This window comes from Cricetulus griseus, chromosome 2 (genome assembly GCF_003668045.3).
Source record: "Cricetulus griseus strain 17A/GY chromosome 2, alternate assembly CriGri-PICRH-1.0, whole genome shotgun sequence".
Lineage (NCBI taxonomy): Eukaryota > Metazoa > Chordata > Mammalia > Rodentia > Cricetidae > Cricetulus > Cricetulus griseus.
Window position 1 is genome coordinate 151,914,249 of NC_048595.1, and position 18,879 is coordinate 151,933,127.

At 44.9% G+C, this 18,879-nt stretch overlaps 1 protein-coding gene across 4 annotated transcripts in view; it reads right to left on the bottom strand.

Moving 5' to 3' along the window:
* Chd7 (chromodomain helicase DNA binding protein 7) overlaps positions 1-18,879 on the bottom strand; it is a 183,861-nt gene that overhangs the window by 11,410 nt on the left and 153,572 nt on the right. For all 4 annotated transcript variants that reach the window (XM_027398892.2, XM_027398891.2, XM_027398890.2 and 1 more), the window contains 16 exons: positions 17,858-18,053; positions 17,098-17,265; positions 16,595-16,774; positions 12,920-13,030; positions 12,630-12,835; positions 9,785-9,984; positions 9,459-9,618; positions 6,110-6,199; positions 5,611-5,714; positions 4,151-4,280; positions 3,726-3,798; positions 3,509-3,566; positions 2,646-2,874; positions 2,190-2,398; positions 1,408-2,079; positions 139-296 (listed from right to left, as the gene is read on the bottom strand). In XM_027398892.2, the coding sequence (XP_027254693.1) occupies positions 139-296; positions 1,408-2,079; positions 2,190-2,398; positions 2,646-2,874; positions 3,509-3,566; positions 3,726-3,798; positions 4,151-4,280; positions 5,611-5,714; positions 6,110-6,199; positions 9,459-9,618; positions 9,785-9,984; positions 12,630-12,835; positions 12,920-13,030; positions 16,595-16,774; positions 17,098-17,265; positions 17,858-18,053 (2,944 nt within the window). The remainder of the gene's footprint in view (positions 1-138; positions 297-1,407; positions 2,080-2,189; positions 2,399-2,645; positions 2,875-3,508; positions 3,567-3,725; positions 3,799-4,150; positions 4,281-5,610; positions 5,715-6,109; positions 6,200-9,458; positions 9,619-9,784; positions 9,985-12,629; positions 12,836-12,919; positions 13,031-16,594; positions 16,775-17,097; positions 17,266-17,857; positions 18,054-18,879) is intronic.

Consider the following 18,879-nt stretch of genomic DNA (forward strand, 5'->3'; position numbering starts at 1 on the left):
AAAATAAAGGAATATTCTGCAATCTTTATGTGCTTGACAGCATTTACCTCAAGTTACTTGAGAAATCAAGCTACAAAGATTTGCTTCCTGCTCTTTTATCCAGTCAACAGAACAGTCACAGTAACAAACCCCACCCACCTTGGGCCAAAAGGAGAAGGCAAATGTCCGCTCATGAAGGAGCTGAGCCACTGATGGGTCTCCATCCTCCATGTAGAATCCATCTCGGGTTTCATCCCTAGCAGTGCTCAGAGAAGCATTGCTTTCTTCATCAAAATTCTTTCCTCTAGAGACAGCTCCTGCTGAGACATGAGTTATGTGCAGCATTCACAGCCAGAATACACTGAAGCTCACGTTTAGAAGGGACAGTGTCGAACATAGGAATACAATCCACCTCTAGTTTGCTGACTGCCTACTATAAAGATACAGGGTGTTTTGTAAGTCTGTGTTGTCCAAAGCTTACAACAGCCCATTAATGTAGACAGTGCTCCTAGCTTGTCGATGAAGAAGCCACGGAAATCTTTTCTATGTGGTCACAGAGACCAGGGTCTAATGTAGCCCAAAACATCCTCAGCCTCACTATACAGCTGAGGCTGGGCTTGAACTTGTGATTCTACTGTTTCTCTACACCCAGGTGCTAAAATTACAAGCATACACCACTACACCAAGTAAATGTTGTAGGCGCTGAAGACTAACCATGCTTCTGCTCTGTGACACAGGACAAGGCTAAGATATCAGCTAATGAGGGAGGACCACACAGCAGCAAAGTCCAACATGGTGCCTTGTTTCTACTTTGTGTGGGTTATAGCAATCTGTAACATGGAAAATGTGATATCAACCAATCTTCATTTATTTTTAAATAATTAGTATTTGCCCAGTGAGTGACTCTCTTCCCTCATACTCATTTGTCCAGCTTGACAATTACATGGAATTCTTGGCATACCTGACTAGGAAGTTAACTTATGTCCATAAACCAGAAGTACTGATGTGTGCACAGCAGCTCTGAATATATACTGTTCGAAATGTGCTGACAGGTAGAAAGTACCAGGACAAACACATGTAATCATAAGTGAACTACCCCTTCACGGAAGATCAAGGTCCCCTTGTGCACTTCTGGAGCTCAGTATGTAGAAGAAACTGACTCTAAACACTGGAGGTAAAAGTGCAGGCCACCACGCCTTATTACTTTGAAAAAATAAGGCACTTTGCCATCAATGACTTTTAAAAAATAAAGTGCCCGAGGTATGGGTATGGTGGTGGCGCACACCTTTAATCCCAGTGTCCTGGAGGCAGAAGCAGGTGGATCTCTGTGAGTCTTAGGCCAGCCAGAGCTACAAAGTTAGACCAAGGCTGTGCTCCACTGTAGGCTATTGTGGGATCAGGGCAGTGGCAGGAGCCAGGTATTATTACCTTCTGGCTGCGACGACTCCTCTGACTTATCATCATCCTCTAGTTTTTCTTCTTCATCCTCTTCTGAGCCTTTCTCTGAGACAGACTTGGACCCAGAGTCTGCACTGCCCTCCACGCCTTTGAGTTCACTCTTCAGAGAGCTGGCTTCAGCCTCACAATCCTGCTTGCTGTCCTTGGCCCCACCACCAGCTTCTTCTTCCTCCTCTTTCCCTTCTGACCTCTCTCTGGCAGGTGAATGTTCAGATTCCTCCACCTTGCCCTCAGCCTGCTCAATTACCTTCTCTTCGTGAGCATGAGCAGAGGAAATGGCTGGAGGAGTCTGGCCAAAGCCCACAGCCAAAGCATTCAAAGAAGAGACAGAACCGGCCCCACGGTTCTGGGCGAAGCTTTTATGTGCATCTAGGAAGGACAACTCGGGATCATTGAGGATGTGGTAGTCTGTCCGGCTGACCCCGTGCTTAGCAGCACCCACCAGCAGGTCTCTGTCGTGCCGTCCACATTCCCACCACTCAGGCAGGTCTAGGCTGGGCTGACAGAGTTTCAGCCTGTCACTTAGCTGCGGGTGGTGGAGGACTTGCTCTCGGATCTTGCGCAGTAGCTCAATGCGGTACAGGGTCCTAGATGCTCGTTCTTCTGTGATGGGCTCAATGAGGGAAGCCAAGTCAGGTGGCTCTGTAACATGAAGCATGCTGGTTACTTGGGCAGGCCCCTAGCCCACCCTAACCTGCTTGTATGGCCCTGACTGTCTAGTGCACAGTGTGGCTGGTCATCCATGTACCTACCGTCCTCAGGTTTGGCAGGCATTCGACACACCCGCCTGCACATGGCCACAAAGCAGCTGAAGTACTTCTCCAAACTCTCATCAGATTTTTTGTCCAGTCTGGCAAAGGCGCGGAATTGGTTCCAGTCAAACTGCTGCTTCACAGGGTCAAAAATAACCCCGAAGGTGGATACCACACGGTAAAAGTCAGCTTCTTCTCTTCTAGTCCACCTGTGGGAAAGGAGACCTGGCTCACACCATGCTCTTGAGGTGGGCTTACAGGACACTCTGTCTTTTCTCTGCCCCCAGGGCATATTTCCAGGACTTATTTAGGATTGAGGGACAGACACCTTCCAGGCACGAAGCCTTTCTTTGTTGCTACTGTCTGGTGTGATCACTGCTTCTTGTGGGCCTAGTAGAGAAAGAAGGCACCCGGGTTGGGGCTGGGGGTGTGCTGCAAGGAAGGTGAAGAACTCACTTTTGCCTTTTCTCAGATATAATAGCTTCCCTTTCGGCCTCCAGTGCTCGCACTTCCTCCCGAGGCCGCCGTCTGCGCCGGTCTGTCTTCATTAGGGCCTCTTGCCTCATTTGTTGCCTTTTATAGCTGCGCTGATAGGCAGTAATGAGCCGGCGCAGACGTGTAGTCAGGGTTGACGTGTTCGGCCAGTAAAGTTGACCTAACTCAGCACTGCTCTCGCCGTGTTTGCCTGGGGAAGTGGGAGAAAGAGTTTGAAACGTGTCCTGCATTCTCACAACACAGACAACGTTCCAACAAAAATAGATGACTCCTTAGCCTTCTGAGGACAGAGCGGGACAGGCCAGCCTGGCACACTCAGATTTTAAAATGTAAACAAGCAGTAATAGCTGTAAAGAATTTATAAACAATTTACTTTTAACTCCTTTGAGGGAGGGGGGAAAAGTTTATCAGTCTTACACAAAGAAAACTAGTCTTTCCTATAAATGTACTTACAGTGGTAATCTTGAACATAACAAACATGTAACTATTTATTGTCTAACCATTTTATATTGGACAGAGGGTCAGTAGTCCACACAAATATTTCAGATTAAAACAAATGCCTTCCTCTCAATAAAAATGTTTTAACGACCTTAAGTTTTTCCACTAAACAATGACTATAAGCAGGTTAATTATCTCAATCAAAAAGTTCTATTCAAGAAATTTAATGTAATGAAAACATAAAGAAGGATCAACATTATTCCCAAGGGAAGGGGCCATGTGGAAGAAGACCCTGTGAAATACAGTCATCATGCCATGGCATGCGATCCTGCTGCTGGCACCGCCCAGCTTGTCCTCAATGTTCTATAGCTGTCCTGGAGCCTCACCTGTGCTGTGCATTTCCATGGGTTCTTCCTTATCCTCTGGGGGAGAATTTGCAAATTCCTGGAAAGCAATGCAAGAAATAGAGCTATTTTCAATTGGGATTTGATTTTTATTTTCTCTTTTAATCAAAGATCATTATCTACATAAAGTTTAGCAAGACCTATATGGGCATATAATATGTTACTGGCACCATAAAAGCCAATACACTCAAAGTCTTACATCTATCTCATCTTTGAATGGCACTCTGGTTGGTTTGTATTCTGGATCTTCATCTTCTCTATCAAATTCTCCACTGTGAAAAATTAAAAAAAACAATTGTTTAAATCACATCAATGAGTAAAGGAAGTGAGAGGGAAAAACACCAATTAACCCAATAACTACTTTTAAGGCTTAATATTACTGATATATATATATATATATATATATATTATATATATATATGTATATATATATATATATATATACATACATACATATATAACTTTGTTCAAAGCAATTATTATGCTATACAGACAGGATCAACTGGTAAGCATCAAGTTCAAACAAGACATAACAGAGTGCACAGGGAAGCCTAAGAACTAAACCCTGCCAATGAATATAACACTGACATAAAGTTTATTAAAATTTTAGGATGTCCTTCTTACCCGTCACCACCATCTGCTAGCATGTCTGTCCCTCTTTGCTCTGCAGCGATGGCCTTGGCATCAGGCATACCCACTCGTTCCAGAAAGCACAGTGCAGGGTCAGCTCGCATGGAATTGTACTTCTCATAACCTGGACCATGCCCACCAGCCCACAGAGGACACACATAGAAACAAAGGAAGACCTTGTCACTGTCAAAAATCGTAGTCCCCCCACAACACAGCCAGTTTGTTTCCCAGAAACATAGTTCATCATCAGTGTTAAGCTAAGCAGACCATATAGCAGAGCAGTCTTAGAGAATACTCATTCTAGGGGAGCCTTTGTGGGTCAACATATACATTGGAGAAGCCATTAGAACGACCACAAATACAAACAGAAAAGGGTTCAGGGTAACTGCAGGATGCCGGAAGATTTCTGACCCGATTTTCCCCCACCATCTAATTTTGCTTGACATTTAAAAGGCTTCATAACGTTTCTTTATGACCTCTGCAGGGTTCCAAGTCCACTCCCATCCCCCACGAGTACATTTGGTCCTGCAGGAGCTCACATGGCTGGCTGAAAAATCCCCATATACGTAAGGCCAGCGAACCTGTCTTATTAGGTTTAGGATGATGCATGTCAGTAAGATGACACTGTTCCCTCTATGGTTTTCAAACTGCAATTTGCTTTTTGACTGCCCAAGTTGACTAGATGGAAAATGGCAGATCCCAACAGTGCACTGCGGGAAAATGATTTTGAGGCCGAGCTCACAGAACAGGCTGGAGTACATAGGCAGAACAGCACAATTCAATTAGGATGTGTACTACAACACACCGCTCCTAACTGCTGTGGAGCCGCAAGCCAAACTGTAATCATGAAAGGTTTTATAAGCCATCATTCTCCCCTTTAGTCAGGCTGGGCTGCTGAGAATACCTCCACGACCTCCGGAGAATTGGGATTATAATCAGGAACCGCTCACTGTATATATCATGCCAGTTCTGCATCCCCAGCCTTTCAAAGTTAACAAGGCTGCATCCCACTCGGGGGAGCGGTGAGTCCTCAGCACTGACATTTGTGAGATATTGCTTGGAACAAAGCCCAGGAGGCACTTGTACAGATTAATAGCAGAGGTTAAGCCCACCGTCCACTCTGACACTGGCTGGCAGAGTTAGTGAGGGAAGCTGTTGTGAAAGCAAAGTTTCGGGAAAGCGATGGTACAACTTGGCTATTACTAAAACAAATATGGTTTCTGTTTACAGCCAAGAAAGAAATGTTTTCTTCTCAAATACTCAACAAACATTCAAAAACAGCATCTGATATTTACAGTTCATATTAGATTTTTAGTACAGAAAAATGGTAGATGCCAAGAGTCCTTTGGAACGAACCTCATTAATATTATGACTTTGGAAAAGAGTATGCAAAGAGTTCTAAATAAAGATGAAGCCACACAGTCAAGATGCAGTTAAACAGAAACACCCCTTACCATGTTTGAATACTCCAATTAAGAGGGATTTATCTGCTTCTCTATCCCACCAATCTGCAGGAACTTCTGCATGGAAAGGCTCGGGGATCCACACGTCTGCTTCACTGGAAAGATAGCCATGTAAGCACTTTTAAAATATGAGTATTTGGAATGAACCCTAGTCCCATGTGGTGAACACACGCTCATGGGCCCTTTCTTTAACATCTTACATGGTGGGGAAGAACTGGCAAAGGTGAAACAAAAGGGCAGTGACAGTAGCCAGAAGAGAGCCTCATCACATGGTATCTATCCCACCTCAGATCAGCAGCCATTATTTCTCACCCTTATACGCAAGTACACACAAATGGCCCTGTCCACGTTCTCATCACATCCCCAAGCCCAGAAGACAATAAGGAGGTGAGCTACTGAGGCTGTGAGGGTTCTTAACACATCCCATGGAGTGTCCCACCCACCTGGGTTAGCTTGTGGAGGGCCAGAACAAATGTGCACTTGCACCAACCTTGAGTCCGCACCCTCGAGGATCTTATCTGCTTGGTCGCCTATCACTTCTTGTCTTAGGTAGTACAGCATGCGGACACGCAGCAGGACCCTGGAGAGGAAGACAGAGGGGGGAAAAAGTTCTTAACTTCAGTGCTGTTTGCCAACAGTGGCTTTTGGCAGCTGCTGCTGTTCATCCATCATCCTGCCAAGGCTGATTAGCCATGCTGTATGGTAGGCTTGAAGCGTGACAGATGGTGGCACATAATCACCTCTGTGTGGTGCTTTCTGCTGGCTTCCAACAGGCCTGCCTGGCAACCGCTCACGCTGCACAGAGAGGGAGCGAGCTCAGCCCAGCCCAGGCGCACTTCATTTAGTTCTACCTAGTGCAGCTTGTGAAGTTTAGACACGTACCCTACCACTGCCTCTGAAGTATTGAAGCAAGTTTGTAAACAACCGAGCAGATGGCTTTCAGTAACTGTTCTGCTTCATTATCTCATAAAATTTCCTCAGCTGCTGCCTTAATACCATTTTTGGAAGCACATCAGAAGTTGTAGGAATAAACGAGATATAAAATCTGGTTTTACTACCTTACAATAAACCCTCAATATGGAATGTCAGGTTTTTCAGATTACACAACTTTGCTTCCGAGAAAGGAAGATGGTGATGAGGGTGGGCAGGAGGTGGGTCCTTATCCTACTCAGGGAATATTAAACACTTCTATTACTTCTAACTTATATCATCCAGGGACCTAAGTTGTGGTTTAAAACTAATAAACACTACCAGATTAAAATGTATCTAGCTCATTGACACTCATTTTTTTTATGAACAAGCACTGAAAACCCTTGACATTGTTAGGGCACCAGATTGTCTATCTTGCTTGTGTTTCCATTGCTAAAGTGTGATTTTTTTTATTTTATTTTATTTTAAGTAACACTCATCTGGTATATTTCACAGGTAATCTCTCTACTCCAAACTCAGTCCTCAACAAGACAGCCCGTATGTGCTTTTGGGATTGACACCTGAAGATGACCCTCTTGGTGGAGGTTGATTTCTTCCAGTGTTATTTCCCTAGCTGGATAAGCCTGCCACATATTTGCATAACATCCCTGTACCAACGTTTCTCATTTATACACACTGGCTCATTTGGTCTTGATAATAACCCTGTGATGAAATGGGGCAAGTTCTCATTTCCACACTACAGATGTGAACACTGTTGGTAACAGAGGACAAATTATAAATCCAAGGTCACAGAGACACCTTGAGCACAAGCACTTAGAACTAGATCTCCCAAGATGTGGTGACTTGCCTCTAAAACATCAAAATGACAAGTAGGGAGGGGCAGTTTTACTAAAACGGACTACTCCTGACCAGGCATCAGTAGCCGCACTGTGAACCACCTACCCTAGGAGTCCATTCATGGCCAACGCGGGTTTTGGATGGGCTGCAAGGCTGAAAACATCCAAATGTATGCCAGGATAGGCAGTTGCTATGGGGAATGCCTTTTCATTTTTCAATTTTCTTTCTCTTGTTAATTCAGTGTAATCTCAAAGACTGACTTTGCCATACTGAACCAACAAAGGAAAACTGACAGTGTGGTTAGCAGGGCTTTCCTTCGGGTTAAAGAATCTTCAGGCCAGTGTCTTCTTACACCGGATGTTCATAAAGGGTAGTTCCAGTGGAAATCCCCTCTACCTGTGGCTGGACTCTTCACTTGACTCAAAGGCAGGGAGCCTGATGCTTTCTTTTCCTTTTAGTAGAAGACACAGACTTCCATTTGGGGTTTATAGTGTGGAGCAGTCTATAAACTGCTGTGAACATTGCCTTATTTCTCTATAGGGAAAGCAAGGAAGGAAAAGGATGGCCAGGACACAGCTCCAAAGCCCCCAGGCCTTGTCTATATTCTCTCACACATCCTGATAGAGAGAGTAGCCCAAGGCCAAGGACTGCACACAGGATTTCCTAACCAGCCCCTCGGCTCCTTTCACCTGTCTACTCTCACAGTCTTCAAGAGGTGAGTTATTTTCCCAGGATGCCCTTCAACAGGGTCTCATTTTCTACCTACCACTAATATGTCCTCACTTGGACAAGAGTTAATCTCAAGGCATGCTCTACAGGCAAAGGACAATGGGACACTCTCCACTCTAGAGAAAAGCTAGAATGTATCAACAGTGTTCTTCTGAAACTAAATGAAAGACACAAAGAGCCCCAATTTCATCACATGTCCTAATTGGGGAGAGCTCCCTATGGAAGCTTACTACTTAGGAAGCTTGCTACTGACAGGAGAACAGAAATCAAAAATCACCACAGTCACACTGTCATCTGGGAGAAGGAGCAACTGTACTCACATTAAACCATTTACCTTCCTCTGTTTCAATGCAGAATTCAGAAGGCGAATGATCCAAAGTCTCAATAAACTATACAGACACAGACATTTTCGAAGAGTTATGGTGACTAGGCTACAATTTTAGCAAGAAATACCATGCTACTTACTACAGCAACAAGTCTGAAAGGCACAAAAGGCTTTGAAAGACCACTGGGCACTTTTCAAGAGCCTCTAGGTGAAGAGGCAGACTTCTGTGGTCAGGTAGATAAGGGACTACAGGGATGACAGGAAGTGTATCACTAAATCACACTCCGTTCTAAACCAAGAATCCCTAGGTAAGTTGCCCTGGCTGGAGAACAGAACAGCTGCCTAGAAGACATATAGGTGCCTGCTGCAGTCGTAGGCACTCAGGGGGCTGAGGCAGGAGTTGTTCTGTGAGTTTGAGCCATTTGAGCCTACACAGCAAGAGTGATATAACTAAAGCAAAGCACTATGTAAATTCCCTAGTGTCCCCAGTGGAGTCACATAAAATGAACCACACCTGTCTGTCTACATATTGGCCCCAAACTAGTCATCTGCAACCCCAGGGCAACACCGCTTATGACAGGTAAATGTGTAAACAATCCAAATGTCCACCAGTGGATGAAAGGACAAAGTGTGACATACACATAATGGAATAGTATTCATCTGTCAAAAGGATCCTGACACTACCTACAACATGGATGAATCTTGAGCATGGAAACAAATGAAACTGCCAGATAGAGGGGGGAAATACTATGTATAGAGAAGATAAATATGGACAATTGAATAGGACCTGGCTGCCAGGCAGCTGAAGGAGCTGAAGGCAGGGAAAGGAGGAGCTCTTGCTTAAGAGGTACAGAGTGCCTGTTGAGAGTGATGATTAAGTGTCTGGCTTAGATGATGGGGATGAGTACAGGGCACTATGGATGCAACACATTGCTTACTTCCAAATGGGTTCAATTGGTACACGCATGTACTTCCTCACCACACGCACTTAGCACGCCTGCCTCTTCCTGGTACCTACTTGTTGCAATGATGCTTCAAGTGCTTCTTGTAGCTGTCCTCCTGGAACAGGGCATCTGGGTTGCAGCCTGCCAGCCAGTCAGCATCCTGCACTACCGGCTGCGTACTCTGGGCCTTCACCTTCTTTCCCTTCCGGCCCCTTGGCACAGGGGCTGACAGACCTAGAAGCACCAGGGTTACAGTCATGGATGTCTTGGTATTGGACAGTACAGTGTCAGGGGCTGATACTGTAAGGGGCAGTGGGAGAATAGTCTATGCTGCCACCCTTTGCCAAATGGCAGTAACCTTTTGTGACCCAGAAGCACAAAGAACACAAGACCAACCTACCAGAATGATTGAGCAGGGCTCGAGTCTGGCCATCAGCTGTGGGTGTGATCAGGTCCCAGATAAAGCTCTTGATGTTCTCATCCCCTCTGTAGTGATTGAGACAGTACACCAGGATGGCTCTGCAGATGGTTTCAACATCTTGCTCAGTGAGCTGGCGTTTGTAGCGTCCATGGGACAGGATGTCTGTCCAGCGGCCCCAGCTGGAAAGCAAAGTGTCAGTATGCAGATGGAGTCTGGTTGTAGATATGATCTCTCCTTGACAGCCAGGCCCCAGTACTGGAAAATCCTAGACCCACACTTGCATCAGGAACTTCTGGAGATAGGAAAGCAATGCAGGTACGGGCACAAAACACCTTATAGAAGAAACCACCAAGCCAGGAGTTGCATGGCCACTGAGATACCCATGTGGCTAATGACTCTGCTGGGCTGTTGGTGCCTATGGCTGTCATTTTTAGGAAATGCATGCAAATCTGGGGGACTGGAAATTATTATACACTGTGCTTTCTTCAACTATGATTTATATGTACCTATGGTGACTAACCTTTTATGAAATGAAAGATGGCTTGAAGCTGGAGTGACTACTAGAAATCAAAGACTACAACCTACCACAAAGAGATACCACAATAACTAGTGAAGGCATAAAAGCCCTGTGGCTCCTATTCAACACGGAATGGCTACTTCCAACTCAGGAAAGATGCTGAGCCATGCCTCAGGTCCTTGCAGAGAAAGGGCAGGAGGAAGGACTAAGCATAGGGAGACACATACATGTGGTGCCACCATCACACAAACAGCATTCGTACTGTTCTGTCTTGGAAATACCTACTATACAACAAACAGGTGTAGGATGCAGAGGCTGCCTGAGCTGTGCCTGAAGGTGGAGCCTCTCCATTGCCCTCTGTGATAACTAAGAGTCATGCTTTGAGAACAGAGAGAAAACATCCTGTGTCATGCCTGCCTCTCGCCAAACCACTGTTTTTACTGGCCATTTTGACCTATCTCAGACCCATTCTCGAGGCTGCCACTCACCTCCAGGCCTTGTGTTTGCTTCTCCTTCCCTTCCTCACATCTGATGCATTACTGACGTCCACCAGGGACAGACTCCCTTTTTGACTCCTCCCAGCCCCAGAAGTGGGAGCACAGTACCTAAGCTATGTCCTATGGCTGCATGCTGATCTTCTATACTCTCTGTCACAAAATCTTAGCACACTGCCATTTCTGCTTGCTCACCTTCCTGCCTTGGGCTGCACCTGCTTTGCACACAGTGGTAGTCCTGGTGCCTGAGAGTATCCTAGTCCAGAGGCCAGCATGTGGTGATTATTCAATCCACCACAGTAAAAGTGGGAAGAGGAGAAGACAAGTGAAAGACAATGCTCTGAGCACCCCTCTTAGAACTGAGAGTTAGTAATATGTTCCAGTCCTAAGGTTGCCAACAAAATCCCAACTATGCTCACCAGGCTAAAACAAGGAAGCAGGATCAAAGGGCTGAGGCTAGGAGAGTGTCTGCTCTACGCAGAAGCAGGAGAGCTACCCTGTGTGCACAGACTAGGGCCAAAACAGGGTTGCTGGGATTCAGCCTAAGCCTCAGCTGGTATGCAAACATCTATGCAGCACTCTGCTTCTGTGGTACTGCTCCATGCATTGAGGATACACCAAAAGAGCTCCTGTCCTCAAAGAAATGCTGACGGGGATTCCATCAAGAGAGACACTGGTATGATGAGGCAGCAGGCCAGAGTGCTAAGGGGACAGCTGTGGGGAGTGCTGCAAGGGAGGCAGGCATAAGGCTGGTCAAGTCTGCTGGGGGCCCTCGGGAGAACAGCTTGTATACACTGACAGAGATTAGAAGGGCATGAGAAACAGGGGCATGAGCGGACGCAAAGTTCCCACACAGAGCTTGGACTACCCATGAAGAAGCATCCACATGACAAAAAACAACCCTGCAGGCCCCAGACATGTGCTTCAGCCTGTTCTGCATGAGCAGCGATCCGCTGAGAGAAATGCCACAGGCAGGGCAGCATCAAATCAATGGAAAGACACTTTGGTGGCAGTTTCTATTTTAATGGCATCTGCCTATAGCCCCACAATCTGTGAGTAAATTCTTACCTACTGATTGAGGTATTTACTGAGCACCCTGCCATTCAAAGTGCTGTGTGGGTGCCTTGTTGAATGAGACATAAAGTTGATATGTGTCATGAGGGCTTGGGAGCCAGCCTTTACCAAAGGCTTCAGTTGAGTTGGAGAAAAGTACATGAGTGAGGTCTCTGCCTCTTATAAATCTTTACAACAAAAAACTATTAAAAGTTAATTATGAGGGTGCTGGAGAGATGGCTCAGAGGTTAAGAGCGCTGACTGCTTTCCCAAAGGTCCTGAGTTCAATTCCCAGCAAACACATGGTGGCTCACAACCATCTATAATGAGATCTGGTGCCTTCTTCTGGTATGCAAGCTTACATCCAGGCAGAACACTATTGTATACATAATAAATAAATCTTTAAAAACAGATAACTATGGTCATAAAGTTTATGTGACAATACAGTACCATGAGATTTTTGCAATTTTACATCATTCTTAGTATTTAATAATCTACAAGTAAATTGGAGTTGCCATAATTCCGAAGGTGCTAGCTAACACTCGTAAATTCCAGTGACTTCTCTCTCTACACACAGGAGAACTGGGACTTGGGTCGTGTTGACCAAAGGAGCCACAGAGGCTGTAGAACGTTAATGTGGAGGCATTTAACTGGTTACACTGAGAGGAGCCATGCAGAACCACACAAAAATGGTTTTCCTATGACAACTGAGAATTCTAACTGTTGGGAACATAAAAAGTGATTTCATGTAATCACTTACCCATAGACTAGCAGATTCTTCTCCACCCGGAAACACTCACTCCGGGCATAGCCCTGTGACTTATCCTGGGGGCGCCGTGGCTTTGCGCATGGCTTTTCCTCAGAATCGCTTTCCAGGTCAGAGAACTCCATGAGCTCATCTTCCTTCACTGCGCTGTACAACCGGGTCTGCTTCCTTACTCGTGGAGTGTCAATAACCAGGTTGTTCTAACAAAGGAGCAAACGAAGTGAGATTTCAGACCAACCTCTGGGTCCTATCAGGTAGCAGTCTGGATGGGACTTCTCACTCACCCTCCCATTTAAGGCATCAATGTCCAGTTCAGCCTTCTTAGCCCACTTTTGCCAGAAATTTGGGTCATCCAAAGAAATGTCTGTCCTATTTCCAGAAGCAACAAAACTGGCCTAAAAGAAGAAAAAGGTATGCATTACTTTGAGATAAGTTTCTCAGAGTCAGGATGTAAGACAGCCCATTTCCACCAAATATGCGTGTGTTCATCCTCTTGTGCAAGACAGTATAGTGGATGAGAGAGGGGAAAGACTGTCCCTTGTACACTTTCCACACCTGCTGTAGGTATGGAAAAGTACAAGCAATGGGGGAAGGCCTTGAACTTGGTTCCAGCAAGGTACTGCAGGGAGCAGATCTTAAAAACCACTTTCTCTACAAGAGACCATGTTTTGGAGCACATGAAAGGCTGCAGAAATGATCACGGCAGGGCATGTGCAAAGGCCCAGAGGAGAGGACCAAGATGAAGAGAGTTAAGGAAAAGCAGCGGTGGGCAAGTCAATGAGGACTGAGGCCAGACCAAGGGGCCCTTGTATGTGCTGTCAGCAGTCCAGCCTCTATCCTGAGCATGGACTACTTAATAACAGGGGTAAACTCAAGAGGTCCATGACCATGCCTAGAGAAGTTACCCTGACACCCTCCAGTGTGCAGATCAGAGCATACCACTCTAGTAGTTCATACAAGAAATGACTAAAAATGCATAACAGAAGACTTCCTAAAAAAGACATAACAGAGGTAGACATCAGGCAGATGTGAAGCACTGAGAGTGAAGAATCCAAGAAAAACTGCTACATCCAACTCTGGCGTCTGCATGCTGATGGGGGTATCCTTTGGTATATATGATTTTCTTATTGGTTGACAATAAAAGAGTTTGGCCAGTAGAGGCAGGAAGATAGGAGGTGCTAGGAGACGAGGAGAATGCTGGGGAAAGAGGCAGAGAGGTGCCTCAAAGAGATGCCACGTAGCCACCAAAGGAATAACAGGTCCAGGCATTCTCCAGTAAGCCAAGACCACATGGAAATACAGATTTATAGAAATGGTTAATAATTAAGACAGAGCTAGCCAATAAGAAGCCCTAGTTATCAGCCAACAGTTTATAAATTAATATGTCTCTGTGTGCTTATTTGGGGCTAAAGATAGGCGGGATCTGGTGGGAAAGAAACTCCAGTTACAGTATGTCACTCAGATGGACCACGTGCTTTTCGTGAGTGTGTGTGCAAACGTGCATGCACTCGCATACATGTTAGCTTTGCACATACTGAACTTATAGTGCATGTGAGATCTGAGGAAAAGTCCTGCAAGAGACTAAAAGATATGAGGGCACAGAGCCGAGAGAAGAGCCTCTGGGGCAACAGATGAGCTCAAATCCCTCCTCACACCATACAAACAGGTTATAAATGGTGATGGTGAGGACATGGGAAACACAACTCTAGTACACAGGTGTGGGAAAGCAACAGGGAACAGCCACTCTAGAAAACAAACTGGGGCTCAACAATTTTAGCCACCAGGGAAATGGAAATTAAAACCAGCACCAACAAAATAATGAATGCTATCCAGGATGTAGGGAAAGAGGAACTCGTGCTCATTCCCAGTGGGAATGAAAACTCGTGGAGCCACTGTGGAAGTCCATGTGGAGGTTTCACAAAACACTAAAAATAGAACTATGAAATAACCCAGTTATGCCACTTGATTGTATTCCTGAAGGAAGGACTCTAAGTCAACACACCACAGAGACACTTACACGCCCATGTTTTACAATAGCCAGGAAATGGTACCAGCCTAGATGTCCAACAATAGATGAACTGATAAAGGAAATTATCTACACACCATGGAATTTTATTTAGCTGTAAAGAAAAAAATGAAATCATGACACTTGAGGGAAAGTGGAGAGAGCTGGAAACCATATGTTAAGCAAAATAAGCCAGGCTCAGAAAGACAGTTTTCTCTCACATATGAACCTAGATTGTCTGTGCGTGTGTGCGTGCGTGCGTATGTGTATTTGTGCATACATATGCACATGCATAAGTCAGGTCATGAGACTACAGGAAGAAAGGAAGAGATTTTAAGCACAAGGGTAAGAAGAATAATGGAACACATGTGACATGAAGGCAGAAGAAGGGGCCACTGCATAGTGGAAAGGGACCAGCAGAAGGAATGCAAAGGGTAAGGGGTGACACATGTATGATGAAAATGCCAGGGTGAAACCCATTATGTCTATGCTAACTTAAATTTTTTCTAATTCATTTAAAAGGAAAGAAAGAAACAAACAAACCCACTCTGTTAGTTCCTTAAAAGGTAAGCACACATACATGAGGCTTAGGTTCATTCCAGTTGAGGGTAGAGACAGCTACCATCCCGCTCTGGCAGTTCCCTTCCTAGCATATGCCAGAAAGAAATGAAAATTTGTCCAAGCATAAACTACTATGAAAATGTTCATTAAAAATCCCAAAGTAAGCTGGATGGTGATGTATGCCTTCAATCCAAGCACCTGGGAGGCAGAGGAAGGTGATCTCTATGAGTACAAGGCCAGCCTGGTCTACAGAGTGAGTTCCAGGACTGCCAGGGATACACACAGAAACCCTGTCTAGGAAAAAAAAAATCCCAAAGTAGACATAACCCCAATTCATCATCAATAAGCAATGACCTGAATATCCATTATCACCTGGTCACTGTGTGATACCCACACAGTAGAACACTGTCAGCATAAAAAGAAACAAAGTAACAATACATACTATAAGGCTGAACCTCAAAAACATTATGTAGGTGTATAAAAGCATACAAAAATGACCATACATGGTGTAACTCCATTTATAATGGTGTATCCAGGGCAGGTAAAGCTATAAAGAAAGTACACATGGTTTGCAGGACTGTGTGAAACAGAGGGATGGAGTCTGATTGCTAATGGGCATGAGGATCTTTCTGAGGCAATAGGAACATTCTAAATTTAGGATTATGCTAGCAGTTGCACAAGCCTGTAATATGTCAAAGGCACTGGATTTCACACTTAATAGAAAGTAAACCACAGTTTAGCAAAACTAAAAAGTAGAGTGAGCCTCAATGTGGGTGCCTGGAATACTAGCAGGGTGGATATAGTAGAAGAGTACATGGGACAAACTGTGGGAAGCAGGCTGTGTGGAGTGCTGGGATAGGACACGATGGATGCATTTTAGCTATGAGCAGAGTTGTGGAGCTGTAGTTAGAGAGAAAAGAAGAAAGACTTAAATGCAGAGTGACGTGATCATCCTTTCAGGTTGTTTCAGGAATCAAGGTTTAGGGGAGAAGAGGGTGAGAGGACAACTAGATTCCTAAGAGGGAAGGATGGGCAAAGAACACATAAGAGCAGCACCATACCCCCCCACACACACACAGAAGAGAACCCAGCATATAATGGTTTGGTGATGGCAGCACACACCTTTAATCACAGCATTCGGGAGGCAGAGGTAGGTAAGGCCAGTCTACAGAGTGAGTTCCAGGACAGCTAAGGCTACACAGAGAAACTGTCTCAAAAACAAACAACAACAAAAGAATGCCTTATGTGTTGGAGTTGCCAGGGAATTAATAACTGGTCTATAATTCATAATGAAAAGCAAAGTCCTGCGTATGTTTTGCAGTCCCTTCAAAAGTACTCTCCATGAGCTCTATCATGCTTCTTTAGAGACCTGGCCCCTTAGGTGGATTCGAACCTTGGCGAATGTGGAGCCTTTTCCTTCCGACTCAATGGTAATAGTGTGGGTTCGACGAAGGAGAATCTGGTCAATGTCCTCCTCACAGAATTTAGACCCTTCATCTTCCTCGTCCATAAGTGCACCATAAGCCCCCTTTCGTAGAAGATCTTCTATCTCCTTCTTGGAAAGCTGTTGTACCTGTTTCAGAGAAAGTTTAAGTATTCAAAGTAACTTAGAATTAAAACAGAAATTGAATGTCTTAAGAAAGTTAACTTCTAACAAAGGAAAATGAAATAAAAATATGATTAAATTTTGAGGTGAAAAAATAGCCAGGAGAGTGTGGTGACAAACACCTTTAGTCCCTGGATCTCTCTGAGTTCCAGGCCAGCCAGAGCTGTCTTAAGAAGGACCCTGTCTCGAGAAAACAAACAACAAAAACCAGATGCCAAAAAATTTCGTACTCTCAGCTTCATACAGACATTAGCTGGAATGAATACATAGCTTGGACAGTGTCATCTTACCCCATTGGTGGCATTTTCTCTTCCACTCATAGACTGTAACACAGCTTTGTCCAGACCCAGCTTCAAACTAGCTTTGTCAAACATTTCCCTTTCATACGAGTTTCTCGTAATCAGCCTGTAGATTTTCACAGATTTGCTCTGCCCTATTCTGTGGCATCTAGCCTGAGCCTGGAAGAAAAAGAAAATCGATGGCTATTGTAATGGAATACATAGTGGTATCCTCCCTAAATTCATATGTTGGAAGCTGATCTCAGTGTGATTTAGAAGTGGGGATTTAGAGGTGGGGACTTAAGAGGTAATTAGGTCATGAGGATAGTGCCCTAATGAATGGGATTAGCCTCCTGTAAGAAGAGGTAGAAGGGTGAGTGTGTTCGGAGGAAAACAGCTGTCTGTGCAGCAATTTATCAACAACCCGATCTTGTTGGCATTCAGAACTCACACTTCCAGCTCCAGAACCTTGAGAAAGGTGTTGGAATTGTTTAAACTGCCCAGTCAAGTCATTTTTGGTATGGCAGCCAAAAGTGACCAACACTTAAGAAACACACGGCTCGGCCAGTTCTAAGACTTCGAGTCCCAGTAATTAGAGGTGCAGTTTAGAAGGGGTTAATACACTAAGTGTTTTTCCTCTCAGACACTGCATCGGCTGATCACCAGGCAGAAGACACCGGCTGAGCAGCAACACACTCGTTCCCTGGTGTGACTGATGAGTCTTTGTCACAGAAGAATGAAAAGAGGCACAGGGCAGCCTGTCCCCACTTACCTGGAGGTCATTCTGAGGATTCCAGTCCGAGTCAAAGATGATGCAGGTATCAGCAGCAGTGAGATTAATGCCCAGACCTCCTGCCCGTGTGCACAGGAGGAACACAAACCTATCGGAATCAGGTTTGGAGAATCTGTCAATGGCTGCCTGGCGGAGGTTGCCTCTGACTCGGCCATCAATCCTCTCATATGGGTACCTGGAAATACAACAGGAGGCCTGACAAACAGCTACTAATTGTTCCTCTTTGCCATCAAGTAAGATTTCCACTTGGGACTATGCATTCACATGACAGAAGGAGTCAACAAATAATTTCAGATCAGAGGTTTTTTTTTGCATACAATTACCTGAACAGTCAAAGATTTTTATTTTACTTTCTCTTAAGGAACTAGACAAATTCTAAAAGTAGCTGATAACATACAGTTTTAAATTAATTTAATTTTTTTTTTTTCATTTTCCAGACAGGGTTTCTCTGTGTAGCTTTGGAGTCTGTCCTGGAACTCAAAAGCTCTATAGGCCAAGCTGGCCTGCCTCTGCCTCCCGAGTGATGGGATTAAAAGCATGCATTACCACCTCCCAGCCAGTTTTAAGTAAGAACTTTTCTCCCCAGAAGTTGAATGAAATGAGGGAAAAATTGCCCACAAAATTATGCAGCAGGGAGGGAGGAGGGTTGAGACCCTCCTACACATGGTGCACAGCTTTAATCCCAGCACTAGGGAGGCAGAGGCAGGTGAATCAATGAGTCTGAGGCCAGCCTGATTTACTGAGTGAGTTCTAGGACTGTCAGTGCTATACAGAGAAACCCTGTCTCAAAACACACATACACACACACACACACACACACACACACACACACAACCCAAAAAACAAACAAACAAACAAACAAAAACTATGCAATGCCTGCCCCCCACCCCTGCAGTCATCATATAAGATGCCCTTATATACAACTGTGGTTTCAAAAGGGGAGGTGATACATTGTTTCCATCCACCACCTCTCCTGTAAACGTCACTTCTAGGTGACCCAC